This window comes from Macaca mulatta, chromosome 20, assembly GCF_049350105.2.
Source record: "Macaca mulatta isolate MMU2019108-1 chromosome 20, T2T-MMU8v2.0, whole genome shotgun sequence".
Classification (NCBI taxonomy): Eukaryota; Metazoa; Chordata; class Mammalia; order Primates; family Cercopithecidae; genus Macaca; species Macaca mulatta.
Window position 1 is genome coordinate 2,952,294 of NC_133425.1, and position 27,669 is coordinate 2,979,962.

Here is a 27,669-nt window from a genome sequence, read left to right on the forward strand (position 1 = left end):
CCAGATGTTTTAATAATTGCAGCTGATCTGGCTGCGGTTTCCCTAGCTACCTCAACAGCAGGTTCCTTCATCTCTGAAAAGTTAAGATCAAATTGGGGAAAGAAACTGTTTCGATATGTTAGACCTACTGCTATCCGCAGCCAAGGCCTAAAGGCTGCTGTGCTGACAGTGACCTGCTGACGAGTCTGGGGCCAGAGGGTGACCGCGGTGGCAGCTTCCACACACAGGTGAACACGCTGGCATTCACAGTGCAGAGCAAACCTAAGGGCCACGCTGAGCATGCCTAGGTGATGCCTTTCCATAATTACAGAGTCTCTCCTGGCCCCTCAGCTTTTAGTGCATTTCGTGTGTGGAACATTCTTAGCTCTCTTCTTAGAAGGAGAAAAATATAAGCTCAAATTATAGGCAGGGCTGGGAACAGTGGTTCACACCTGTAACTTCTACACTTTGGGAGGCCGAGGTGGGAGGATCCCTTGAGCTCAAGAGTTCAAGACCAGCCTGGGCAACCTGGTGAAACCCCATCTCTACAAAAAATACAAAAATTAGCTGGTCATGGTGGCTCACACACTTGTGGGCCCAGCTTCTTGGGAGGCTGAGGTAGAGGATTGCTCAAACCCAGGAGGCAGAGGCTGCCATAAGCCTTGATCATGCCACTGCACCCTAGCCTGTGTGACAGAGAGAGACCCTGTCTCAAGAAAAAGGAAATCAAATTACAGGCTGAGGCTGTTCACTGGGCCGGCACCAGTGGGGGCCAGATGAGGGCAGAGAGCTGGCCCCGGGCTCCCTCCAGGTGGTGGCTGTGCTCTGCCCCAACGGGAGCTCACAGAGAGGCTGCGGGGCTCTGATCCCACCCAGACAGGCAGCCCCTCCCGTGGCCACAGCCGTTGCCGGGGTCAGCACAAACCTGGGATGGCTGATTGGCTCCCTCCTCCAGCAGCCAGTTACATGTGTGTAGCGTGCACTGTCTATAACTCGTGTGCTGTGTGTGGCGTCTGTGAGTGTTCGGTGCTGTGTTTGGCATCTGGGTTGTGTGCTTTGTGGAGCGTCTGTGTGTCGTGTGCTGTGTGCGGCATCTGTGTGTCATGTGCTGTGTACGGGTCTGTGAGTCGTGCGCTGTGTGCGGCGTTGTGTGCTATGTGCAGCGTCTGTGTGAGTCATGTGCTGTGTGTGGCGTCTGTGAGTATCGTGTGCTTTGTGCAGCATCTGTGAGCTGTGTGTTATTTACTGTGTGTTAGTCACATTTGCTGCGTGCAGCATCTGTTAGTCACATGTGTCGGGTGTCGTGTCTGTAAGTCCTGTGTTGTGTGCGCTGTCTGTACGACGTCTGTCAGGTGTGGCATCTGTGAGTTATGCTGTTGGGTGCTGTGTCTAAGTCACGCGTGTCAGGTGTGATGTCTGTAAGCATCTCCGGCTCCTTTGGGAGACCAGACTGACCACTTGGCGCTGACGCCTGTGCTGCTCCTTGGGATGGGATCCCCATGCTGGCAGCGCAGCCTCCCTGGGTGACTGGTAGAGATGCAAGAGCCCAGCGTAGGCAGCCGCGGCCTCCAAGGATATGCCGGGCCAGGTACCCCCCAGGCCACAGAGCAGGATGGCCAAAGTGAGATGTTGAACCACATAATCTGTGAAGTCATTTCCAAACAGACACCAGAAAGCCGGGGAGGAGAGGAGGGCAGCACGCCGAGGACAGGGCACAAGCTGGTGGAGGACCTTACCATGTGCTCCCCGGGTCTGTCTCTCACCTCGCCACGCCAGCCCTCCCCATTGGTGTGCTGCGGACAGAGCTGAGGTTTGAACACAGCCGTGGAGGCGGCCATCAGGCCGGGGGCACACTTGCTCTATCAGCGGGACATGGAGTGGGGTCCCCTGGGTGCGGATGCCCATCGGCCTTTCGTGATGCTTCTGCGTCTCTAGGGCAGAGCACATCTGGGGCTAGAGGGGACCATGTTGGTGTCACGGGGGGCCTCCCGTTTAAGGGAGACATGACTGTCAGCCCAGAAGGCTCACGGTCATGATTGGTCTCCCCAGCCCTTGGCGTGTGTGCGGGACCCCACTGCTTGTTCTGCCAGGCGCGTCCCTTTGACTTGTCTTGGAGGTTACTCACTTCGAATCCCGCCTCCTCCCACAAGCTTCTTGTGCACCTGTTCCCGTGCCTGGCGTGCCTGGGTTTTGCCTGCATCTCAGGCTCCTGGCTGACTTTAGCACAGAGAGCGCCTGTGGGTTTCCCCACCCCCATATTTAACTCCCAACAGAGCCGAGTGTTCTCCCATGGCACAGCGCACACAGCAGCCCCCCAGACAGCCTTGTACTTACGGGGCTGCTGCTGGTTGCCCCAGGCCCCAGCCTTGTCCTGGAACCCTCTCGCTCCACGGTTACAACCCAGAGTTCAGGGCCATCGAGAAGCGGCTTGTGCGGCTCAGACAGTGATTGTGTTTTCCAGTTTCCCGGTTGGAGGAGCGGGAGTCGGAGATGAAGAAGGAGTATAATGCCCTACACCAGCGGCACACAGAGGTGGGTGCCCAAAGGCAGGGGCAGAGGTGAGGGTTCGAGAGAGGACCACGGCCTGACGCCTGCGACTCTTGTGGACCGTGGTTTTCTTCCCTAGCGGGTCCCTTTTCTGGCATTTGCTGCCAGGCTTGAAGGCTGTCAGCCTCAGGCTGGTTAGATTCCCCTCCAGGACGCTGTCTTGATTTCTGCCCCCACAGGGCAGCCGGAAAAGCCTCACAGGTTAGAGAGGGGAGGGAGAGAGCCCCCCCACGGCAGAGCTAATGTAGACGTTTCCCTCCTCGCAGATGATACAGACCTACGTGGAGCACATCGAGAGGTCCAAGATGCAGCAGGTCGGAGGAAACAGCCAGACCGAGAGCAGCCTGCCGGGGCGGAGGTATGCGGGGCACGGGGGGTGGAGGTACGCAGGGCAGGCACGGGCCGGGGTCATGGTGCTTGTTATGGCCCACACTCTGGGCTCAGGACGACAGGGAGCGCTCTGGAGACCCAGGAGGAGGGAGCTGGTTGGAGCGTGACTGAGCAGGGATGTGGGGGGGCTGCCCTGGGCGACGGGCATGTGTGGAGCCCCTGTGTCCCTTCTGGGTTGGTCCACAGTTCAGTCAGGGAGGTCCCGGGAAGCTTGCACACATTTAACCCTTACTATCCACAGATTCTGTGTTTGCAAATTTATCTACTCACTAAAATGTATCTGTGACCTCAGCCAGGCACAGTGACTTATGCCTGTCATCCTAGAACTTTGGGAGGCCAAGGCGGGAGGATTACTTGAGCCCAGGAGTTCGAGCTCAGCTTGGGCAACCAGCAAGATCTTGTCTTTACATAAAAACAAAAAATGTTTAAAAATTAACTAAGCATGGAGTGGCACTTCTAGGACATACTGCCTCAAATAACTGCCTGTAGTCGCAGCTACTTAGGAGGCTGAGAGAGGAGGATGGCTGGAGGCTACAGTGATCTACAGTCGCGCCTCTACACTCCTGCCTGGGCAGCAGAGTGAGCCCCTGTCTCTACAAAATAAAATAAGAAAATCATCTGCTCATGTGAAGTCAAAGAATAAACAACAAAAAAAGAGGCTGGCATGGTGGCTCACGCCTGTAATTCCAGCACTTTGGGAGGCCGAGATGGGTGGATCACTTGAGGTCAGGAGCTCGAGACTAGCCTGACTGATGTGGTGAAACCCTGTCTCTATTAAAAATACAAAAATTAGACCGGGCGCAGTGGCTCACACCTGTCATTCCAGCACTTTGGGAGGCCGAGGCGGGCAGATCACGAGATCAGGAGATCGAGACCATCCTGGCTAACACAGTGAAACCCCGTCGCTACTAAAAATACAAAAAACTAGCCAGGAGTGGTGGCGGGTGCCTGTAGTCCCAGCTACTCTGGAGACTGAGGCGGGAGAACCACTTGAACCTGGGAGGCAGAGGTTGCAATGAGCCAAGATCGCACCACTGCACTCCAGCCTGGGCAACAGAGCGAGACTCTGTCTCAAACAAAAAAAAAATTCAGGGTGGGCGCAGTGGTTCACAGCTGTAATCCCAACACTTTGGAAGGTTGAGGCGGGCAGATCACTTGAGGTCAGGAGTTCGAGACCAGCCTGGCCAACATGGTGAAACTCCGTTCCTACTAAAAATACAAAAATTAGCTGGGTGTGGTGGTGCACGTCTGTAGTCCCAGCTACTCTGGAGGCTGACCCAGGAGAATCACCTGAACCCGGTGGGCGGAGGTAGCAGCAAGCCAAGATCGCACCACCGCGCTCCAGCCTGGGTGCTAGAGAGACCCGATCTCAAAAAAGAAAGAAAGGAAATCAGTGCTCAGGCACTTCACAGTCCTTTGCAGACAGGCACACGGTGGAGAAATGGGAGTCCCTGCGCTGGCTCCCCACAGAGGTGGGACAAAGCGATGTTCTGCCTCCTGTTCAGCTCCTGTCCGGATGCCTGGGGAGGAGGCAGGAGGGCCAGACAGTGTCACGTGTCATGCATGAGGCCAGTGCTGGAGCCAGTTCCAGGGGGCTCCAAGCCCAGCTGTGACACCAGTTAGTGGGGTGGTCAGTCACCCTATATTTCCAACCTCATTTTCGCTTTTGTAAAATAAAGGAAATAGAACTGACCGGGATGCATTGCTTTGAGGACTTGAGGTCACAATTTTACACGCGTACCTGCATGTGTACATATTTCCCCTTGGGGCAATGGTTATGTTTGCGGGACTTTCTAGAACATCCTGCCTCAAATAACTGACTGTATGGATGAGCCGGGAGCCTTGGCCAGCCCTGTACTGAGTCTCATTCCTTCCACAGGGTGGGGATATCAGTGGGTTTCCAGGGCTCGGTGCTGCTTTTCCTCAGAGAGCGGGGGGAGCCTGCCCAGAATGGGTTCCTCTCCATTTTCTGTGCCCTTTGAGTCAGGAGAAAGCCGGGCTGCAGGCCCCAGGGAGCAGAGCATCAAAGATCTTGCCAGGGTATTGCCAGCTCCAGGGGACTGGCCACGGGAGACCAGAGACGCGACCTGGGCTGGGGGGGGTGTCGCTGTCGTTCTGAGTCTAGCAGCGGGGAGCAGGGGCATGAAGTCTGAAGCCCGCGTGCCACAGAGCTAGGGCAGCTGGAGGCGGGGACGTCTGTTTCGGCACCCGAGCCTCCCACAGCCAGGGCTGCGATGGCAAAAGCCTCCCTCACACCCCATCAAGGCCTGGCCAGCTGTGAAAGCTGCTTCATGCCTGCCTGTTCGGGGGTTACACCTGCAAACGAGAAGGGTCAGGACATCCAGCTCTGGGCTTCATGGGTCACGTTCTGGATGATGCAGGAGAAGCTGTAAGACTCTGCGTCCGAGTCTCTGGACGTGAGAGCAAATGCATGGTGTGTGCGAAGGCCCAGCTGGCCAGGGGGGTGCCGTGAAGCCTGCAGCAGCGGGTCCTCAGGCAATCTCGCTGCCCTCAGCTGGAGGAGGGACCTGCAGTTGTCCCGTGATAAGCACTCGCCCTGAGAATGGGCGGCGCCGGCCATCTGCCCACCCGGAGCACTGTGAGAACCACGCCGGGGCGTGCGGCTGCCAGTTTGGCAAGCTGTGAAAGCCTTGCAGGTGTTTCCACCAGATCCCAGAGTGGGAGATTCTCATTCACAGCTCCCGCCTCATGGCACGCACGCTGGGACATCCTCACCTCTGGGTCTCGGCGGTTGGAAGAGGATTCCCAGCTAACTGGAATTAAAATCTAACCTGGACCCAGGATCTTCGTGTTGTTTTTGTGGGGAGCTGGGGGCAGAGGCGGGCAGTTTGGTCATCCCCAGGAGCTGCAGCATTCCAGAACCTTCAGCTGCCTCCCTGCCAGCGCAGCCTCAGAGAAGAGCACCTCAGAGGCCGTGCCGGAGGGCGCACGGGCAAGAGGAGCCCAGCAACAGTGTGCCCAGTTCATCCCAGATCCCAGAGGTGTGACGTGTGAACTCAGGACGCCGGCCGAGAGCCCAGGTTCCGAGTCGCAGTGGTCCCCGCCCCAGGCCCACAGACCACCCGAGAGGTCCTGAGAGCCCCACGGCCACGTGAGCTCAGCCAAGAGCAGAGGCTGCCTCAGCTCCAGAGCCGCCTGACCCTGCCGTCATCATGGGCCAGACCAGGCCCAGCTGGAAGAGGCGCACGGCTGCGGGGCCAGACCAGCCCAGCTGGGAGAGGCGCACGGCTGCGGGGCCAGACCAGCCCAGCTGGGAGAGGCGCACGGCTGCGGGGCCAGACCAGCCCAGCGGGAAGAGGCGCACGGCTGCGGGGCAAGGAGTACTTTGTCCTGCATGTTTCTCTCGTGTGAGGCAGAAGGTGGCCCGGGAACCTGCTGTCGAGGTGTCTCCGCGGGACCCAGGGCCCTGAGCTGCATCTGGGCTGGGCACTGCACCCGTCCCTCAGCTCCTCCTGCTGCTGACAGTTCAGGGGGAAGCCCCACAGTGGTGCACCTCGTCCTTGTCAGGGCCCCACTGCTGGGGTCCCCTGTGCAGCTCCACCACGGCTCCTGAAGGCTATGTCAGGGCTGCTGCGCTCCCTTCGGGGAACCAGACCGTGCCCTCTGGAAGAAGCCCCTCGATCATTTTGTACGGGATGGATCTGGGGCGCTCTCCTGTCAGTGCTGCCACAACCAAGTCCTTCTGCCTGACCTGGCCCCAGCCATTCACTTCCTCTGGGCACACGGGACTTTTGGCACCAGCCGTGGGGGCAACGCCAGCAGCAGTGGCTGTGTGGTAGGGGCCTTCCCCAGCCATGGACCCCGGAGGCCTCCATTTGTGAAACAGGAGCCCCGCACCTCTGCAGGAGAGGGAGGGGTCTCTCATCCAGATTCACGCCAAAGCTTTGGTTGCCATGACGGGATCCAGCCAGAAGGCACCTGCAGTGGGGTCTGAGCGGCTGCATCGCTCTGGCCCCTGGACCTCCTTGCCAGATCTCCACAGCGTGTGAGAAGATGTTGGCCCCGCGGGAAGAAGGGGCTGGGGCTGGCGGCCCGGTCTCTCTGAGCGTGCTGTGGCCCTGAGAGGAGTGTGCTCCGTGGGGGGCAACAGGAGGAGCAGGGCTGTGGCTGGGCTGCCCTGCCTCCCTCCCTGGCCAGCAGTGGTGCTGAGCTGCGTTACCAGCGCACGGAATCGGTCACGCCTGCTGTTGCAGTGGTAGCATCAAGAGCCACCTCTGGGCTCGTGTGTCCCCTGCCTCCCCACGCTGAGACTGGCCGGGAAGGAGAGGGTGGGGCTCACGTGCTGTCTGCCACCTGCCTGCAGATGTGGACGACAGCTGCATCCTCCCACCTCTGAAGGCATGAGTCAGCCGAAGGAGGAAGGCACAGCCCCTCCCCTATCCCGAGTGCTTGCCTTTGTGGGGTCAGGGGCGCTGGGACAGGCCTTGGGGATCTGTGCTGTTGCTGGGCAGTTGAGCTGGAAGGAGCCCGTCCCTGTTAGACACCTGCTCTCTCTCCTTTGGTGTGGACTCTGACCTGCCACAACCTTTGGTCCCTTGGGGGACACATATTTGAGTCAGTCCCATCTGCTCAGCCAAAACCCCTTGGCTCGCCATGAGGGCGCCGTCCATCCTCAGTGCTGAGCGCCATCCCTCCTGACCCAGACGGACATTTTCCTTCACGCCTGGCGTGGCTTCCTGAATGTGTGTCTGGAATACACTCGGTGTTAAGTGCAAACACCAGGCAGTGTTCTCGGACCACTGCTGCAGAGGGCTTGTGGACAGGAGTGTGTGTGTCTCTGTAGCCACGTGTGTGCCGTCACCGCATGCCACGTGTACACATATGCCGGGCGCTGTCTCGAGACATTCGCACAGCGCACTGCACTGGGGACACGTGGCACTGGCTGAACTGCCACACAGCCCCGTCCCAGGGCCTCTTGTCAAAGCCAAGCGGGCTCGTGTGTCACGTGTCTGTCCCTCGTGGGTGCCTGTGTGTGGCTTCTGTCTCATCGGGGCATGGCGGCCCTGCATGCCTTGCATCACCACATGCTGGCAGTCCGTGTGAGCGTCCGTGTGAGCGTCCGTGTGAGCATCTGAGCGTGTGAGCGTCTGTGTGAGCGTCCGTGTGAGCATCCATGTGAGCGTGTGAGTGTCCGTGTGAGCATCCGTGTGAGCATCCATGTGAACATGTGAGTGTCCGTGTGAGCATCCGTGTGAGCATCTCTGTGAGCGTGTGAGCGTCTTTGTGAGCATCCGTGTGAGCATCCGTGTGAGCGTCCATGTGAGCGTGTGAGTGTCCGTGTGAGCGTCCGTGTCAGCGTGTGACCGTCTGTGTTGAGCGTCCATGTGAGCGTCCATGTGAGCATGTGGGCATCCATGTGAGCATGTGACCATCCGTGTTGAGTGTCCATGTGACCATCCATATGAGCATCCATGTGAGCATCCATGTGACCCTCCGTGTGAGCATCCGTGTGAGCATCCATGTGAGCGTGTGAGCGTCTATGTGAGTGTCCGTGTGAGCATGTGACTGTCCGTGTGAGCATCCATGTGTCTGTGTGAGTGTGTGAGCATCTGTGGCAGCATCCGTGGGAGCATCTATTTGAGTGTGTGAGCGTCCATGTGACCATGTGAGCATCCGTATAAGCGTTTGACCGTCCGTGTGAGCATCCGTGTGAGCATGTGAGCATCCGTGTGACTGTCTGTGTGAGCATGTGACCGTCCGTGTTGAGCATCCATGTGACCGTCCATATGAGCGTCTGTGTGGGCATGTGACTGTGTGAGCGTCTGTGTGAGCATCCATGTGAGTGTGTGAGCATCTGTGTGAGCGTCTGCGTGAGCGTCCATGTGAGCGTCCGTGTGAGCATGTGACTGTCCATGTGAGCATCCGTGTGAGCGTCCATGTGAGCATGTGAGCATCCGTGGGAGCATCCATGTGAGTGTCCATGTGAGCGTCCATGGGAGTATCCGTGGAAGCATCCATGTGAGCGTGGGAGTGTCCATGTGAGCGTCTGTGTGAGCGTGTGACCGTCTCTGTGACCGTCCGTGTGAGCGTCCATGTGAGTGTGTGACCGTCCATGTGAGCATCTGTGTGACCGTCCGTGTGAGTGTCCATGTGAGCATCCATGTGAGCATCCTTGTGAGCATGTGACTGTCTGTGTGAGCGTCCATGTGACCGTCTGTGTGACCATCCAAGCGTGTGACCATCTGTGTGAGCGTCCAAGTGAGTGTGTGACCATCCATATGACCGTCTGTGTGACCATGTAAGCGTATGACCATGTGACCGTCCGTGTGAGCATCTGTATGACCATCCATGTGAGCGTGTGACTGTCTGTGTAAGCGTGTGACCATCCATGTGAGTGTGTGACTATCCATGTGACCATGTGACCGTCCATGTGAGCATCCATGTGAGTGTATGACCATCCATGTGAGCGTCCCTGTGACCATCCATGTGAGCATGTGAGTATCCAAGCATGTGACTGTGTGAGCATGTGACCACTCATGTGACCATCCATGTGAGCATGTGAGTATCCAAGCATGTGACTGTGTGAGCATGTGACCACTCATGTGACCATCCATGTGAGTGTCCGTGTGAGCATGTGACCATCCATGTGAGTGTCCATGTGACCGTCTGTATGACCGTCTATGTGAGCACGTGACCATCCGTGTGAGCATCCATGTGAGCGTCTCACCATATGTGTGATCGTCCACGTGACCATCTGTGTGAGCGTTTGACCATCCGTGTGAGCATCCATGTGAGCATGTGAGCATCCGTGTGAGCGTCCATGTGAGCATGTGAGCATCCGTGGGAGCATCCATGTGAGTGTCCATGTGAGCGTCCATGGGAGTATCCGTGGAAGCATCCATGTGAGCGTGGGAGTGTCCATGTGAGCGTCTGTGTGAGCGTGTGACCGTCTCTGTGACCGTCCGTGTGAGCGTCCATGTGAGTGTGTGACCGTCCATGTGAGCATCTGTGTGACCGTCCGTGTGAGTGTCCATGTGAGCATCCATGTGAGCATCCTTGTGAGCATGTGACTGTCTGTGTGAGCGTCCATGTGACCGTCTGTGTGACCATCCAAGCGTGTGACCATCTGTGTGAGCGTCCAAGTGAGTGTGTGACCATCCATATGACCGTCTGTGTGACCATGTAAGCGTATGACCATGTGACCGTCCGTGTGAGCATCTGTATGACCATCCATGTGAGCGTGTGACTGTCTGTGTAAGCGTGTGACCATCCATGTGAGTGTGTGACTATCCATGTGACCATGTGACCGTCCATGTGAGCATCCATGTGAGTGTATGACCATCCATGTGAGCGTCCCTGTGACCATCCATGTGAGCATGTGAGTATCCAAGCATGTGACTGTGTGAGCATGTGACCACTCATGTGACCATCCATGTGAGCATGTGAGTATCCAAGCATGTGACTGTGTGAGCATGTGACCACTCATGTGACCATCCATGTGAGTGTCCGTGTGAGCATGTGACCATCCATGTGAGTGTCCATGTGACCGTCTGTATGACCGTCTATGTGAGCACGTGACCATCCGTGTGAGCATCCATGTGAGCGTCTCACCATATGTGTGATCGTCCACGTGACCATCTGTGTGAGCGTTTGACCATCCGTGTGAGCATCCATGTGAGCATGTGAGCATCCGTGTGACCATCCATGTGACCGTCCATGTGAGCCTGACCATCTGTGTGAGTGTGAGCATCCGTGTGACTGTCCGTGTGACCGTCCGTGTGAGTGTGTGTCTGTGTGACCGTCCGTGTGAGCATGTGACCATCCATGTGAGCATCCATGTGAACGTCCAAGTGAGCGTCCATGTGACTGTGTGAGCATGTGAACATCTATGTAAGTGTGTAACCGTCTGTGTGTCTGTACGACCATCCGTGTGACTGTCCATGTGAGCGTGACCATCCGTGTGAGCGTCTGTGTGTGTGACCGTCCGTGTGAGCGTGTGACCGTCTGTGTGAGCGTGTTACCGTGTGAGCATCCATGTGAGCGTCCGTGTGACCATCCGTGTGACCATCCGTGTGAGCGTGTGACCATCTGTGTGAGCGTGTGGCTGTGTGAGCATGTGACCATCCGTGTGACCATCCGTGTGACCATCCGTGTGAGCATTCGTGTGAGCATGTGACCATCCGTTTGAGCGTCTGTGTGACCATCCATGCAAGCGTGTGCACACGCTGCTGCCCACGCCCTCTAACGCCTGTCTCCTTATCATCACATGCTGACCATCTGTGTGACCGTCCATGCAAGCGTGCGACAGTCCATGTGAGCGTGTGTGCACACTGCTGCCACACCCTCTAATACCTGTCTCCTTGTCTCGCCCTCTGTGCCATCACCACGTGCTGACCATCCATGTAGCGTGTGCGCACGCTGCTGCCACGCCCTCTAACGCCTGTCTCCTTGTCTCGCCCTCTGTGCTGTCGCTGCCGTGTGCTGCCGTGTCTGTCGCTGCCCTGCAGTCCTCGCCAGTCGTGGAGGAAAAGGTAAAACCCATGAGGTGTGTCTACTGTGGTGCTGGGGGCCAAACAGCGGGCACATTAGGGCGTCGTTTATCAGCCCAAGATGGCTACTTGGTCTGCTGTGAGGTGTTTCTTGTGGCAGATGTGAGAGGTCAGAAGGGCCGCCTGGCCGTGTTCATGAGACTGACACTGAGAAGGTGACAACCGCTGGGTCCCCTGCACAGCCACGCAGTCGGGCAGCGCCCGTCTATGCTCTGCCCTCGCTCCACAAGTACCGCCTTGGTCATAGACGAAGGCACAGCGCCGATTCCTGCTAAGGAGGGGTGTGGGTCAGGTGGGGCTGGTGCTGACTCGGGGGGCCAACGGGCCAAGGAAGGCCCCCCTCTGCATCATTCGGACCTGGACTCGTCGCCCAGCTCCCTCACTCACCAGCCTGTGTCAGAGTCGGCAGCACACCCATGATCCCAAGGGCAGCGTGATCCCCGAGGGTGGCGTGACCCCTGGGGCGGTGGTCTCTGAACCAGGGAGCATCTGCATCCCCTGAGGGAGCCATGAGGGCCAATCAGGGGTACGGGGTTAGTCGGCAAACGCTCACGAGCCTGAGGCCAGGGCCTGGGGGCCAGTGGGGAAGAGCAAAGGAAAGAGCGAAGGCAGCTCCTGATCCCGGGTGATTTCCATCGGAGGCGGTGGCCTGGCTGAGCTGCAGCCCGTCGTGGAGCTGTGTGGGTGGGAGAGCCGTACATGCATTCCTTTGGCCTCCTGGGAGGCCAGAGGTCCCTCTGTCCCCGCTGTCCCCTGTAGCATCTGGTGACAGCTGGGACCACATCGGTTTCGGTCTAGGGACTGAAACGTGTCTGATGGTGTCAGGACTGGGCCTCAGGAGAGGCGCTGCCCGCACCAGCGTTGGGAGCCCGGTGGAAGTGGGGCCAGGAGGCCCCTGGCGCAGACAGGGCGGTTGAGGCCCAGCCTCCCACTGGGTTCATGCTCCCAGGGCCTGGTGGCTGGCTGCCTTCACGGTGGCCAGGCAACCTCATGGCTATTGCCAGAGCAGCTTGAGTGCCATGGACCAGCAGCCAAGATGGCACAGCCCGGTCCCAGCTGGCCCTGGGACCCTTGTGCTACAGGATACGGTGTTATCCTGAACATGACAGACCAGACGGCCAGTCCCCAGAGCTGTGTGCACCCCACAAGGAGAGACCCCTTCCCAGGGTCATTCTTCGGAGCTCCCAGTCAGCAGCGCCCGCTGTGCTCCCCCGTTGCCATCTGCATTCTCCAAGCATGGCCAGAGCGGGTTCCTTGGACCCCTGAGGAAGCTCCCTTCCCTCCCACAGTCTCAGGACTGAGATGTACGCAGCAGAGGCTGTGGTGCCAGCAGACTCTAAATTCTTGTCCTGAATAGCCCTGAGCAGTGTGGGCTCCAGCGTCGGACTGCGTGGCCTGCCCCCCAAGACCTGAGGTGGTGGGGAGTCGGCCTGGCCTCTGGGACCTCTGGGCTGTTGACTGGAAGCCTCCCGTGGAGGAGGACGTGAAGGGAGACCTTGGGCTCCATCCCTGCTCTTGCTTACGGCCCACAGGAGGTCATCCTTAGGGACTGAGCCCACAGCAGGGGGCACCGAGCACTGTCCTGACACCTCCAGCTCCCCGACGCTCCTACCGTCTTGCCAGGCTGTCCAAGGCCAGGCAGTCCCAGGGTCCGTCTTCAGGCTCGGGGCTCCCTGACAGCAGAGAGGATGCGTGGGGAGGGAGAAGACGCCTCAGGCTCCGGCTCCGGCTCCGGCTCTGGCTCCGGCAGATGTGTCAGGGTCAGTCCTTACTCTGCACGTGTCGTGTTCAGATATTTTGCAGTGAGGCAGCCTCACGAACAGGAGCAATGAGGATGGCAGGAGGGCCAAGGAGCAAGGCACAGGGGCAGGAAGGCTGGATCCCTCTGCTGGTGCCGGGGGCAGAGGCAGGGCCGGCGGTAACACCACAGGGAGGCAGGGCTGGGCGCGCAGGAGACCACGGTCCGCAAAGGCATTGCTCACGGTGGCCACACGGCGCTGACTGTGACGCCAAGTCCCGCGGCCGGCCCTGCTGTGGGGCTTCTCAGCACACCCGGCTTGTGTCCGTTTAAAATTGAACTTAATAAAAATGAGAAACTGCAGCATCACGGGAGGGGAAACCCCACGTAGGATCGTAACTGAGTAGATGCTCGAGCTGGGCTGCGGGCTGGTGTGGAGCGGCCCTGTCACTCAAGGCCCGCTTGCCCTGGGAGGGCTTGGGTTCTCCTCACGGCCACCCTCTAACCATCGCTTCCTCTCCTCTCGCCCCCCATTTCAGCAGGAAGGAGCGCCCCACCTCCCTGAACGTGTTCCCCCTGGCGGACGGCACGGTACGTGCACAGATGGGGGGCAAGCTCGTGCCTGCGGGGGACCACTGGCACCTGAGTGACCTCGGCCAGCTGCAGTCCAGCTCCAGCTACCAGGTTTTGTAGCCGTGCCGTGGAGAGGCTCCTCCCTGTTGCTGGTGCTCGCCGTTCACTGGGGCGGGAGCCCCGTCTGCAGGCAGCCCTTTGCCGCTCTCTCTGGGCCACTTGTCCTCTCCCCGCATGTGTGGCAGGATGGAGAAACCCAGCCAGGGTGTCAGGGGCTCAGGCTGCCCAGCAGGCCCTGTGCGGCTGTGGCTGCTCCACACGGCCTCGCGTCGGCACCTGCTAGTCCAGGCTAGACCTCCCTGCCCTTGGATTGACTACTCTGTAGCCAGGGGTGTCCAGGGCCTGTCAGGATTGAGCTTAGTGATCCTCTCTCAAACCACACGCCCACGTAAAGCCTCACCCTCACCCGGGCTCCAGCCAGACACGGCCAGCCCCTGAGAGCCGCGCCTCTGCTCTCGGAGGAGCGCCAGTGTCTAGAGTGCGGGGTTTGCCCTCCACTGGCAGAAAGGTGAAGAGAAAGCTCCTTCTCTCTGGGCCCCTCCCTGCCTGTCGCTGGTAACACTTCCTGGGTCCTGGGTTTGAGAAGGCAGAGCCCCGCCCCAGCAGGTACTCACAGCCAGCCAGTGAGTGCACCTCAGAGCGCAGGGGCCCAGAGCCAGGCCACTCGTTCAGGGCCCCCGGTCGCTTACCGCCGGTTTTGGCCTGTGAGCTCACTGGCCTCAGTGCCAGGTAAAGACGGCCACCTTCCGGGGAAGAGGGGGTGCCCGGGTCTGGTGGATTTCCCACAGGGGCTGTCGGAGGATGTCCACAGAGACAGAGCCCCTGGACCTGTGGGCTGGGTTAGGCTGGTGGATGTGGGGTCTGGGACTTCTCCAGAAGCTTCCTGCAGCACGCTTTGCCGACTGTCATTCCACCCCTGAGTGTCCATCGTGCCTGTGGGGGCTGCTGCAGGCTCCTGCTCCGTCAGCCCACCTGCTGTTGTGCCGCTCTGGGAGCGAGCTCCCCCATGGCATCTGGGACGCTCGTCCCCCAGCACACTCAGTCCCCCAGCACACTCCCCTGTCCTCCCCGTGCTCAAGGCTGGAGAGAGGGTGGCGGGGCTGCAGGCTCCCCGGGCCTTCTGGGCCCAGCCCTGCCACCTGGGCCCACCTCCTCTCACTCTCTGGCCCACTCTCCCCGGGCCGGAGCTGGGACCTGCCCATAGGCTTCTGAAGACACGGCAGCCTCAGCCGGGGGGAGCCCTTGCTTGACGCTCTCTGGCCTCCGGGCTGTCTCCTCAGGCCCGCTCTGGGCCCGCTCTTCTTCTCATGTTGTCTTTCCTTTCAACTCCTGCATTGTCTGAGATCGTCTCTCTCTTCATAAATTGTAGTGTTTTATGTTTTCGTTCATAGGTGTGTTTTATTTGATTTTTCTTTATTTTAAATTATTACATTTAAGTTCTTTTTATTTTATGCTCTAGGTTTTGAGGTTTTCTAATTTCTTAATTTTTTTGTTGTTTTTTGTTTTGTTTTGTTTTTGTTTTTATGTACTGTATTTTCAGTGTTTTAACCAAACAGTTGTGGCTACTCATGGTGAGGAATGACCGCTAAGAGTTTGGGTTCTTTCAATGCATTTGGAGGTCACTGCTACACGTTGATGTTTAGGAGGTTGAGAGGTTTGCCTTTAGGTAAGTTGTGGCCAGGGGGAGTGTCCCATGGTTAAGTGGTGGCCCCATAGGGTGACAGAGAGCTAGGGGCACCTAGGGGAGGCGCAGTCAGACTGCAGAATTCCCCACAGCCACCATGAGGGCCAGGAACAGGCCGGGGACCCGGCCGTGGAGGAAGGCGGCCCAGAAGCGTTTGTCTGATGTGCACAGCTGCGCCCTGCCTGGCCACATGGGGTTCCCTATGTTCTCTCTGCCGGGTGGTGGCAGAGTCCAGTAGGACACCAGGTGCCTGTGACGCATTGGGTAGACAGGTTCTTTGAGAACGTCAGCGCAGACTCTTGTGTGAGCGGCACTCACTTCCTCCAGCATGGGGGGTGACGTGGAGAGCAAGGGTTTTCTTCTCACACCGGGCCTAGCGGCAGAGCCACAGCGCATCTCGGACCTTTCCACAAGGCCGCTCCGGGAGCCGGGCCGTGTCCGCGTGAGGCTCTCCCTCGGCACTGCTCACCTTTTGGAGCTGGACGCGTATGGCCCTGGGCCGCTGGGACACAGTGGGTGTGGAGCGTCATCCCTGGCTTCCACCTACGAATGCCAGGAGCACCCCCTTCACGTGTGACCACAAAAATGTCTCTGGACTGCAAGCGTCCCCTCGGGGCCGTTAGCCCGATTGAGAATGGCTACTATAGAGGAAGGTGTGTCATTTTGAGATTCCTTCTAGAAAAACTTAGGAGCCTGGTAGGTGAAGCAGAAATCTGTCCTCTGAGCGAGTGGCTGTGTCTGGTACAGAGAGGCTCCGTGCCCTGAGCCTGGCAGTGACCAGAGAGGCCGGGCAGAGGCAGAGGTCAGAACTGGCCATGACTTCTGGAAGTCCCGTCTGCCCTGGTCACTTAAAGGCCGGTACAAGTTGGCTGTGGAGAGGGCTGGACACCCCCTCGTCAGCCCCTCCCTGGGTGAGATCCTCAGCATTAGAGTCCCCCCTGGTGCGCCCTCTGAGAAACCACGGGACCTTCCCCCCCAGCAGCTGCCCGGGACACACACAGTAGCCACCAGGGTGCCTCTGAGGCCTTGCCTCTTCGTGTACCTTAAGGAGGGCCAGGGGCCACGGGCAAGCTCTGCACGGGGGGTGATCAGGTCAGCTAAGAGGAGAACGTTGGGGGCTCTTTTTCTTGGGCTGGTTCAGTATCTTTGTTAGGAAAGACCATCGGAAAGAAGGTTTATTCGCATTCCGTATTCATCACATAGAATGTGCTGCTCCCTAACGAGCTTCCCGAAGTAGACAGCTGGTTGCACTTTCTCATAATCTGGGCTGCCCCCACCCCCCAGAATATCTTGGTGGCGTCCCGTTCTGTGAGAAGGGGATTGCGGTTGCTTTGCACTTGCACTGGTGTTCAGGGCTGAGCTCTGGTCCAGTCAAGCCGCAGGGTCAGCACCTTATGGTCATTCCCTGGCCCTGACCTGAGCCCGGGGAGGAACATGGGGCAGGCGCAGGTGGGCCCAGCCTCGAGCTCTTCAGCACAGCGATGGTGACCGGGCAGCGGTGGCGGCCTGACCAACCCTTCCTGGGTCCCGTCAGAGCCCTCTGCACTGCCAGGGCTAGACTTGTTTCTGAGCAGCCACAAGCTACAGGGGGCTGCCGCTGTATCCCCGGCAAGGCACTGGCCTATTACAAACAATTGTCCTGGGGAGGGCGCCAGTGGAAAGCCCCGTTCCGAGCCATTTCAGGAGGGTGGCACTGCTTCTGAGGAGCCAGAGGCAGCGGCCGGATGAGCAGAGCCACTCAGGAGTGGTGAGGCCCAGAAGGGTTAGCCTGGCGGGTGGCAGAGGAGCTCTGGCCCGCAGGGTGTTGAGCAAAGCAAAGTGCAAGGCATTGGTGCTCGGGACCTCAGGCAGCCACGCCAGAGCCGCAGGCCAGGGGCCGACGCTGACTCGCTCTCCCTCCTCCCTGTGTTTGGCCCTAGTGTCCTCAGGATGAAATGTCCGAGTCAGGCCAGTCCTCAGCGGCCGCCACACCCAGCACCACAGGCACCAAGTCCAACACGCCCACATCCTCTGTGCCCTCGGCCGCCGTCACACCCCTCAACGAGAGCCTGCAGCCCCTGGGGGACTATGGCGTGGGCTCCAAGAGCAGCAAGCGTGCCCGGGAGAAGCGCGACAGCCGCAACATGGAAGTCCAGGTCACCCAGGAGATGCGCAACGTCAGCATAGGTGGGCGCCCACCTGCAGGGCTCTGGGCTCCCTCGGGCAGGAGGCAGGGCTTGGTTTGGGTAGATGTGAAACAAACGCGCGAGGCGGCCAGTGCAGGCAGCAGAGACGTGTCGCCACCGCCCGGAGGCTCCAAGACCAAGGTGCTTGCAGTGGGGGCTCCTCCTGCGGCCACTCCTTGGCTTGTAGACACCGCCTTCTCCCTGTGTCCTCAGCGGTCATGCCCTGGGTGTGTCTGTGTCCTCATCTGCAATTCCTATAAGGACACAACCCCATTGGATTAGAGCCACCACGTGACCTCATTTTACCATAATCACCTCTTGAAAGGCCCGGCCTCTAAATACAGTCATGCTAGGGGGTATCTATCAACATATGGATTTGGGGAGACACAACTAAGGTGGTAGCCTGCGTCACCCTACAGCACACTGCCCTGCTAACCAGTAACCTGCGTCACCCCACGGCACACAGCCCAGTAATGGAAAGAGAAGAGGGGAATGAGGGCTGAGAGGAGGTCCAGCCACTGACTTGCTTGGACGTGGGATCTCTGGGGACTGGGCTTACTGCTGATAATGCCATGCAGAGAGGCTGCTGCAACCCACCCCCCTCCAGTCCCCGCCTCAGATGCCCACTGTGCTGGGGTTCGACCTCTGCCCAGCCAGCCCGGGAAGAGCCGTTTGCTGATCATCCCCACCTGGCGGGTGGTCCAGCTCCAGCCCACCAGACTCAGGTTCCGAGGGGAGCCATGAGCAGGGCAGAGGCTGCCAGACCCTCTCCTGACCCCAGGTGCCCCTGTGCTCTGCCCTAGGCATGGGCAGCCCCTCTCCTGACCCCAGGTGCCCCTGTGCTCTCCCCTAGGCATGGGCAGCAGTGACGAGTGGTCTGATGTTCAGGACATTATTGACTCCACTCCAGAGCTGGACATGTGTCCAGAGACCCGCCTGGACCGCACAGGAAGCAGGTACTGGCTTAGCCCAGGCTCTGGGGTCCTGGGGGCTCAGTATTTATCGGTGTCTTTGGTGAAGGCTCCCTCTGCCACCATTGGGAGAACCATCAAGGCTGTGGCCTACCACCTCCTGTCCACACCTGGCCTGCACGGCAGTGTGGGCATTCAGTGGCCACGGTGGGAGGTGTTGGAAGAGTCTGCAGACACAGCCACTCCGGGCTACCCACTGACTCTGCTCTCTGTCCCAACCTGTACATGCCAACAGCCCAACCCAGGGCATCGTGAACAAAGCTTTTGGCATCAACACTGACTCCCTGTACCACGAGCTGTCGACAGCAGGGTCAGAGGTCATCGGGGATGTGGACGAAGGGGCTGACCTCCTAGGTAAGTGCAAGCCTCCCCCGGCGCCTGCACAGCGATGGGGCTCTCTGCTGTTGGTTTTGTGGGTAATGAAAGGAAAGTCCTCTGTCAGCTGTGAGCTAGGAACCTTTTTTTCCAGCTTTATTGAGTTATATGTCATAGGTGATTGTCCCTCCATCTCCACAGGGGATTGGTTTCTGGACTGCCCCAAGGATACCAAAATCTGAGGCTTCTCGAGTCCCTGCTGTGACGTGGTGCAGTATTTGTGCTCTCCCGTGTACTCTAAGTCAGCTCTAGGTTGTGTTGTAGATGCTATGTAAGTAGTTGCTGTTATGCTGTGTTGTTTAGGAAATAATGACAGGAAAGAAGTGTACACATCCGTACAGACACGGCCACTGCAGGCCTGTGCATTTTCCATGAGGCTGGCTGAACCCACAGATGCGGAACTCGTGGGCATCAAGCGTTGACTGTATCATCAAATTCACCCCCTTCAAGTGCACGGTTCGGTGGTTTATAGCATACTCACAGGTGGTGCGGCCACCCACACTATCTTAGTTTAGAATGTTCCGCCATCCCAGAAACAAACCCATGTCTGTTAGCCTCGCCCCGTCTTACGCACACACCCTCAGGGCTGTCGACTTTCCAGGAGGTTGGGAGGGTGCCCGCTTGCCTGCTCCGTGCCCGTTAGCCTCACCACACGCTCTAGGACCATCGACTTTGGAGGAGGTTGGGAGGGTGCCCACCTGCCCACTCCTCTGCAGACGGCCCTGGCTTTGCCTCGGCACCACAGATCTACACCGGACCCTCTGTGCCTAGGTCTGTGGTGGCTGCAAACATCAGGACCTGCTTCCTGCCAGCACATGGAGTCTCCTGTGCTCGCAGCGTCTGCTGGCAGCTGAGCACTGGCCATGTGGCTCTGAGCCCCAGGCCTTCACGCATGGCGGGTGGGCAGCAGCACAGCCCAGTCTGTCCCCTTGCACGCGTCAGGGTCCGAGCCTTTCCCCATGGCCTTGCTTCCCCCAGCCCGCGGGGTGAGAAGCTCCTGGATCCTAGGCTGCCTCCCGGTGTACTCCTGAGCTGTTTGTCTTATCTGGGGCAGGGGGACCCCCAGGGAGCAGAGTCATGTGGGGTGCTGAGCACCAGCAGGGCCTCAGCCTGACAGGGAGGCCTATCTCAGCCTGACTTGAGTCAGAAAGTGCCCCAGTAGAGGCCACGTGTAACTAACGTCATGTTTACCATCTTAACCGAGTGGAAATGTTCAGTTCAGTAGTGTTGGGCACACTGGACTCGATGGTGAAAGGTAGAATGCTCCCCGGAGATCAGGAAGAAGGCGAGGGGCGCGCTTGGTGCTGTGAATTTTCTATGGAACTTTTCTCATGTGTTGCAAAAATATATATAAAAAATCCAAAGGAGATTAATCTTCAGAAAAATTCTGCTAAATAGGGGTAATCTCTTTTAATATTTTGATATCCTTCCACTCTACGTCATTCAGATAATGTGTATTTATTTATTTTTTTATTTTTATTATTTTTATTTTTTGAGACAGAGTCTCGCTCTGTCGCCCAGGCTGGAATGCAGTGGCACGATCTCAGCTCACTGCAACCTCCACCTCCTGGGTTCACGCCGTTCTCCTGCCTCAGCCTCCCAAGTATCTGGAATTAGAGACGCCCGCCACCATGCCCAGATAATTTTTGTGTTTTTGGTACAGACGGGGTTTCACGATATTTACCAGGCTGGTCTGGAACTCTTGACCTCAGGTGATCCACCTGCCTCGGGCACCCAAAGTGCTGGGATTACAGGCATGAGCCACCATGCCCGGCCAATAATGTATATTTTTTAGCTGTTTTTTTATTTTTTGAGAAAATGATATATGGTTATAGTAACATTTAAATAATATCAGAAAATGCCAAGAAGAGAGTAAAAACCAGAGGGAATGCCCCCACCACGCTATGATTTTTTTTTTTTTTTTTTTTTTTTGAGACGGAGTCTCATTCTGTGGCCAAGGCTGGAGTGCAGTGACGTGATCTCGGCTCACTGCAACCTCTACCTCCTGGGTTTAAGCGATTCTCCTGCCTCAGCCTCCTGAGTAGCTGGGATTACAGGCGCCCGCCACCATGCCCAGGTAATTTTTGTATTTTTAGTAGAGACAGGGTTTCACCTTCTTGGTCAGGCTGGTTTCAATCTCCTGACCTCGTGATTGCCCGCCTCAGCCTCCCAAAGTGCTGGGATTACAGGTGTGAGCCACTGCGCCCGGCCGATTGTTGTAATGTCTTGGTGACACCCTACCAGGCACCATGGCCCTCAGACGTATGACACACATGTACGTGGAACACACAGTGTCAGGTTGCAGCTGCCCTTCTCATTGTGGGCAGTATTCTTATTTCCATGGGTGGCAGCACTGACAGGCACGGCCACCGTCGGTCCTTACTGCAGCGTCAAGCTGTCCCTCTGCTAGTGTCCCCATTTGTAGATGAAGAAACTGAGGCCGGGCGTGGTGGCTCACACATGTAATCCCAGCACTTTGGGAGGCCAAGGCAGGTGGATCATTTGAGGTCAGGAGTTTGAGACCAGCCTGGCCAACATGGTAAAACCTGTCTCTACTAAAAATACAAAAAAAAAAATTAGCTGGGCTTGGTGGCGGGCTCCTGTAATCCCAGCTACTTGGGAGGCTGAGGCAGAAGAATCGTTTGAACCCAGGAAGCAGAGATTGCAGTGAGCCGAGATCGTGCCATTGCACTCCAGCCTGGGTGACAGAGAGAGGGACTCTGTCTCAAAAAAACACTGAGGTCAGGGAGGGTGAGATGGCGGTGAGAGCTCGGACTTGAACGCAGGGCCAACCCAGACAGGCCCGACCCAGAACAGCAGCCCTAACTCCGAGCCAGGTCTGTGCTATTCGGTAGCTCCAATGAGATGAGATTCCGCACTATGTAATTAATTCCCTTACGTTGTACAGTCCGACGGGTCTTAGCACACTCGGTGTTTAAAGTCACATCATTTTCACCCCCAAAAGGAAACCCTGTGACTATTAGCAGTCACTTTGTCTCCCCGCCTCCCCAGCCACAGGCAAACACAAATCCACGTCCTGTCTCTGTAGATTCGCCTGTTCCAGACATTTCACAGAAACAGGCCTTTTCTGCCTGGCTTCTTTAACCTTGCGTCACGTCTTCAAGGTCCATCCCAGCTGCAGTGTGTCAGTGCTTCCTGGCTTTTCACTGCTGAGTAGCGCCCATCACATGGACGGACCACACTGTGCTCATCTGTTTGCCCTGATGGGCCCCTGCTTGGTGCTTTCCACCTTGGGGGGCTGTGAATCGTGCTCCAGCCACATTCTGACCCCCGCCCGGCTCCAAGAGATGACCAGGATTGGCAGCTTCCTCACCAGCCAGGGACTCTGTGGCCTGCACATGAGCCCACCGTCTTTGCTGTGGTACCCTGTGCTCAGCCCGTGGCCTTTGTGCTGCCTCGCCCTGCTGCACAGCCACCCCCTGCAGCGCCCACCTAGAGGGCACTGGCCAGGAGCCTGCTTTCCCATGAGACCCTGGCGCAGTCCTTTTCTCGTACCACGATGGAGGCCGTGAGTCACTGTGCGTTCCACAATGAGGCCACAAGTCACTGTGCGTTCCAGGCTCTCTGTGCACGCTGGGCTCTGCCACCCTACTCTTCAGGGTGCTGGTCGTCTGGGCACCGCCGAGCTCAGGCTGGCATGAGAGCCTGCTCTTGGGAGTAACAGACCTTTTGGTGCCTTTCCAGAGCCTTAAACATAATGTGTATAAGAAAGGCAGGGAGGCCGGGGGCAGTCACTCACACCCGTAATCCCATAGCTTTGGGAGGCCAAGGCAGGAGGATCACTTGTGCCTAGGAGTTCAAGACCAGCCTGGTCAATATAGCGAGACCCCGTCTCTACAAAACATTTTATAAAAAATTAGGCAGGCATGGTGGTGTGCACCTGTATGTGCCAGCCACTTGGGAAGCTGAAGTGGGAAGGTTACTTCAGCCTGGGAGGTGGAGGCTGCAGTGAGCTGTGAGCACACCACCGCACTCCAGCCTGGGCGACAGAGTGAGACAGGAGAAGAAAAGGTCAGGCAGTCCTGAGGAGTGGGGACCTCCTGCTGCTGCAATCTGTTGATGGAACATTTTTGAAACAGAGGAGCCTGCTCTCTGGCAACCAGGATGGGTGAACGAGCGGGGACCTGTGCCCTCTGCCCTAATCAACTTGCCCGGGGCCTTGCCCCATGTCCAGCTCAGCTGCAGAACGGGCACGAACTCCTGAAGACAGCAGGGAAAGGAGTACGCCCTCGTGAGGCTGCCAAGCAGGGGAGAGCCTGGGACCTGCACGGATCTGGGAAAGAGCGTCATTTCAGAAACACATCCACTTTGCACGTGACGGAAGCTGCTTCTGCCCAAAGTCAGCAGGTGGAGGCGATGTCCTTCCGTCCAGTGCCTACGTGGCGGCCCTGCGCCTCCCTCAGCGTTTTTACTCTGACTTCCTTTGGTGATGGAGAAATGAAAAGAGCCCAGGTTGGGCATCTGTTGTATTCCATCGAATCTGAGACAACAACCATTTTAAGACTTTTTTTTTTTTTTTCCTATACAGGTGGGCTGTTGCTATGTTGCCAGGGCTGGTCTCACACTCCTAGGCTCAAGTGATCCTCCCACTTTGGCCTCCTAAATCATGCTGGGATTACAGGTGTGAGCCACTGCACCCAGCCCACATACCATTATTATAATATTATTATTATTATTAATTTTTTTTTTTTTTTTTGAGACGGAGTCTCGCTCTGCCGCCCAGGCTGGAGTGCAGTGGCCGGATCTCAGCTCACTGCAAGCTCCACCTCCCGGGTTCACGCCATTCTCCTGCCTCAGCCTCCTGAGTAGCTGGGACCACAGGCGCCTGCCACCTCACCCGGCTAATTTTTTGTATTTTTTAGTAGAGACGGGGTTTCACCGTGTTGGCCACGATGGTCTCGATCTCCTGACCTTGTGATCCACCCGCCTCAACCTCCCAAAGTGCTGGGATTACAGGTGTGAGCCACCACGCCCAGCCCCACATACCATTATTTTAGGAATCTTCAAGAAAGAAAAAAACTGCTGCAAATTAAACTATAATGTGACAGTGATTGTTTAAGACCCACTGACATTTCAGAAATGTTAACATAGGAAAAAATGTGTGTCTTAGAATTGGCATAATAGGACCAGCTGGGCGCAGTGGCTCACACCTGTAATCCCAGCACTCTGGGAGGCCGAGGTGGGTGGGTCACGAGGTCAAGGTGGGTGGGAGTTCGAGACCAGCCTGGCCAAGATGGTGAAACCCCATCTCTACTAAAAATACAAAAAAAATAGCCAGGCACCGTGGCAGGCACCTGTAATCCCAGCTACTCGGGAGGCTGAGGCAGGAGAATTGCCTGAATCTAGGAGGCAGAGGTTGCAGTGAGCCAAGATCGCACCACTGCACTGCAGCCTGGGCAACAAGTATGAAACTCTGTCTAAAAAAAAAAAAAATGGCGTAATAGGGAGTAAGGGAATTAATACTCACTGAGCATATGGCTGGTGCTGGGAGCTGTACCAGCTATTACCCCACTACCTGGTGGGAATTTTACAGCAAATATGCACTGAGGAACTTATTTTTCTGTTTTACAAATGACTAACAATCAGAGAAGTTATACTACGTGCCCTGCATTGCTGAACTGGAATCTGGAATCCGCACAGCTGATCTTTCTCTCCACTCTGCTCTGCACGGACGAGGCAGCCCTGAGGAGAGATTCCACCGACGTAGTAGCCAGACATAGAAACTGTCCACAAATAGGCCGGGCGCAGTGGCTCACGCCTGTCATCTCAGCATTGTGGGAGGCCAAGGCGGGCGGATCACAAGGTCAGGAGTTCAAGACCACCCTGGCCAACATGGTGAAACCGTCTCTACTAAAAATACAAAAATTACCCGGGCGTGGTGGCGGGCTCTGTAGTCCCAGCTCCTCGGGAGGCTGAGGCAGGAGAATGGCTTGAACCCGGGAGGTGGAGGTTGCAGTGAGCCGAGATCGCGCCCCTGCACCCCAGAGCGAGACTCCGTCTCAGAAAAAGAAGAAGAAAACGCTCACAAATAACGTTGAGAAAAGACAAGCCTGTGTAAGATCCGGAAGCGCCACTGAAGGACATAAAAGCAGCCGCACGCGCAGAGGGTGGCGCCGCGTGCCCAGACCCGAAGACACGCCCTGCGAGCTGTCTGCTGACGTCACAGGCAGCCCACCACTCCCACGGAAATCCATTCATTACCAGTAAAAATACCCCCATGCTTGTTGGAGATTTTTCTGGAACTCTGTGAATGGATCTGAAGTTGGTCCAGTAGAGGAAACATGTGGGAATATCCCAGAAAATATGGGGAGAGAACAAGCTTGCAGGATTCCACGTAAAACTGCGGCAGTTGAGGCAGGCAGCAACAAACCTGCGACACGAGCTCATGAGCTCAGGACCAAGAGCTAAGACAGACCTGGAGCCATGGGGAATCCATCTGTGTACAAGTGTGGCGTCTCAAACCGTGGAAAACGGGCGGATGAGTCCGTAAACATACTGCCTTAGTTGCTGCTTGTGTAAAATGAAGTCTAAGCCTAACCTCCCCGTAAACAGCAGTGATTTCCAGGTGGATTAAAGATCTAAGCACACAATTACGAGGACAACAGAATGGAGCCAGGCGTGCTGGCACCCGTGGTCCCAGCTACTTGGGAGTCTGAGGTGGGAGGATCACTTGAGCCTGGGAGTTCAAGGATATAGTGAGCCATGATTGTGCCACTGTACACCAACATGGGGGACAGAGCAAGAGCCTGTCTCAGAAAAATAAGAATGTCAAGAAAGGATAGTAGAACTGAAAAAGGGGCCAGGCGCAGTGGCTCACGCCCGTAATCCCAGCACTTTGGGAGGCTGAGGCGGTCAAGAGATCGAAACTATCTTGGCCAACGTGGTGAAACCCTGTTTCTACTAGAAATTAAAAAAAAAAAAAATTAGCTGAGCATGGTGGCAAGTGCCTGTAATCTCAGCTACTGGGGCGGCTGAGGCAGGAGAATTGCATGAACCCAGGTGGCGGAGGTTGCAGTGAGCCGAGATCGCACCACTGCACTCCAGCCTGGGTGACAGAGCAAGACTCTGTCTTAAAAAAAAAAAAAGAAGAAAAGAAAAAATAACTGGAAAAGGATATTGGAGAATATTTTCATAATCTGAGCCCCTCTATGTGACCAAAGCCATAAAGGAAAATAATGACAACTGTGGCTAATGATGGAGACATCATTAAAATTAAAATAAAGGCCTGCACGGTGACGCACACCTGTAATCCCAGCACTTTGGGAAGCTAAGGCAGGAGGATCACTTGAGCTCAGGAATTCAAGACCAGCCTGGGCAACATAGGGAGACCCCCTCTCTACAAAAACATACAAAAATTAGCCAGGCATTGTGGTGCACACATGTAGCAGCCACAGACATAGCTGGAGTGAATTTTAGCTCAAGTTGAGTTTAGTGTATCACCTGAGAATCATGCCAACCACTCAGGAGGCTGAGGTGGGAGGAACGCTTGAGCCCTGGAGACCAATGCTGCAGGGAGTCGCGGTCGCACCACTGCACTCCAGCCTGGGCAACAGAGCAAGTCCTTGACGATTAAAAAAAGAAAAGAAGCCAAGTACAATAGGAATTGTCAGAAGATAAAACAGGAAATTTGGCCAGGCATGGTGGCCCACGCCTGTCATCCCAGCACTTTGGGAAGCCGAGGCAGGCGGATCACGAGGTCAAGAGATCGAGACCATCTTGGCCTACATGGTGAAACCCCGTCTCTACTAAAAATACAAAAATTCCCCAGGCATGATGGTGCATGCCTGTAGTCCCAGCTACTCAGAAGAGTAAGGCAGGAGAATCGCTTGAACCCGGGAGGTGGAGGTTGCAGTGAGCCGAGATCACGCCATTGCACTCCAGCCTGGTGAAAGAGTGAGACTCGGCCGGGCGCGGTGGCTCAAGCCTGTAATCCCAGCACTTTGGGAGGCCGAGACGGGCGGATCACGAGGTCAGGAGATCGAGACCATCCTGGCTAACATGGTGAAACCCCGTCTCTACTAAAAAATACAAAAAAAACTAGCCGGGCGAGGTGGCGGGCGCCTGTAGTCCCAGCTACTCGGGAGGCTGAGGCAGGAGAATGGCGTAAACCCGGGAGGCGGAGCTTGCAGTGAGCTGAGATCCGGCCACTGCACTCCAGCCTGGGAGACAGAGCGAAACTCCGCCTCAAAAAAAAAAAAAAAAAAAAAAAAAGAGTGAGACTCTTTCTCAAAAAAAAAAAAAAAAAAGAAAGAAAGAAAAAGGAAATTTACAAGCTATACCAATAAACATCTGAAAAGATGCTCAATTTCAGAAATAATAAAGAAATAAAGAGAAAATCAAGAAAACTTTTTCCCTAAAGGATTGAAAATAAGACAATCGAGGCTGTCTAGGGTGCAACAGGTGCTGCCCTACATGCCAGCCAGAGGTGATGGGTGCAGCCCCACCGAGCACTGGCGGGTGGCAGTGGCGGTGCAGCAGCAGCTGGAGGTGCAGCCTTCGAGGGAGCAGTCGGGCAGTCACAGGGCTGAAAAGTACCTCAAGCCCACACACAGGGACACCAAGTCTCGGGGGAGCAGGTGCAGTGACAGATGATGAGATATTCCCATAGAGAAACATGACAGGGCATTAAAAGCAACCAGGCCAGGGGCGGTGGTGC

General features: G+C 56.7%; 1 protein-coding gene across 50 annotated transcripts in view; it reads left to right on the forward strand.

Moving 5' to 3' along the window:
* Positions 1 to 27,669, forward strand: part of MAPK8IP3 (mitogen-activated protein kinase 8 interacting protein 3) — a 64,460-nt gene that overhangs the window by 21,632 nt on the left and 15,159 nt on the right. For 15 of the 50 annotated variants that reach the window (XR_013411329.1, XR_013411331.1, XR_013411327.1 and 12 more), the window contains exons 3-8: positions 2,441 to 2,511; positions 2,793 to 2,884; positions 13,704 to 13,848; positions 17,401 to 17,647; positions 18,500 to 18,602; positions 18,853 to 18,971. Coding sequence is in view for 22 of the 50 variants with exons in the window: in XM_015125303.3 (XP_014980789.1) it covers positions 2,441 to 2,511; positions 2,793 to 2,884; positions 13,704 to 13,848; positions 17,401 to 17,647; positions 18,500 to 18,602; positions 18,853 to 18,971 (777 nt within the window). In the remaining 28 variants the exon portion in view is untranslated. Of the gene's footprint in view, positions 1 to 2,440; positions 2,512 to 2,792; positions 2,885 to 11,384; positions 11,409 to 13,703; positions 13,849 to 17,400; positions 17,648 to 18,499; positions 18,603 to 18,852; positions 18,972 to 27,669 lie in introns of all 50 variants that reach the window. The other 35 variants (XR_013411330.1, XR_013411332.1, XR_013411328.1 and 32 more) reach the window with 7 other exon arrangements.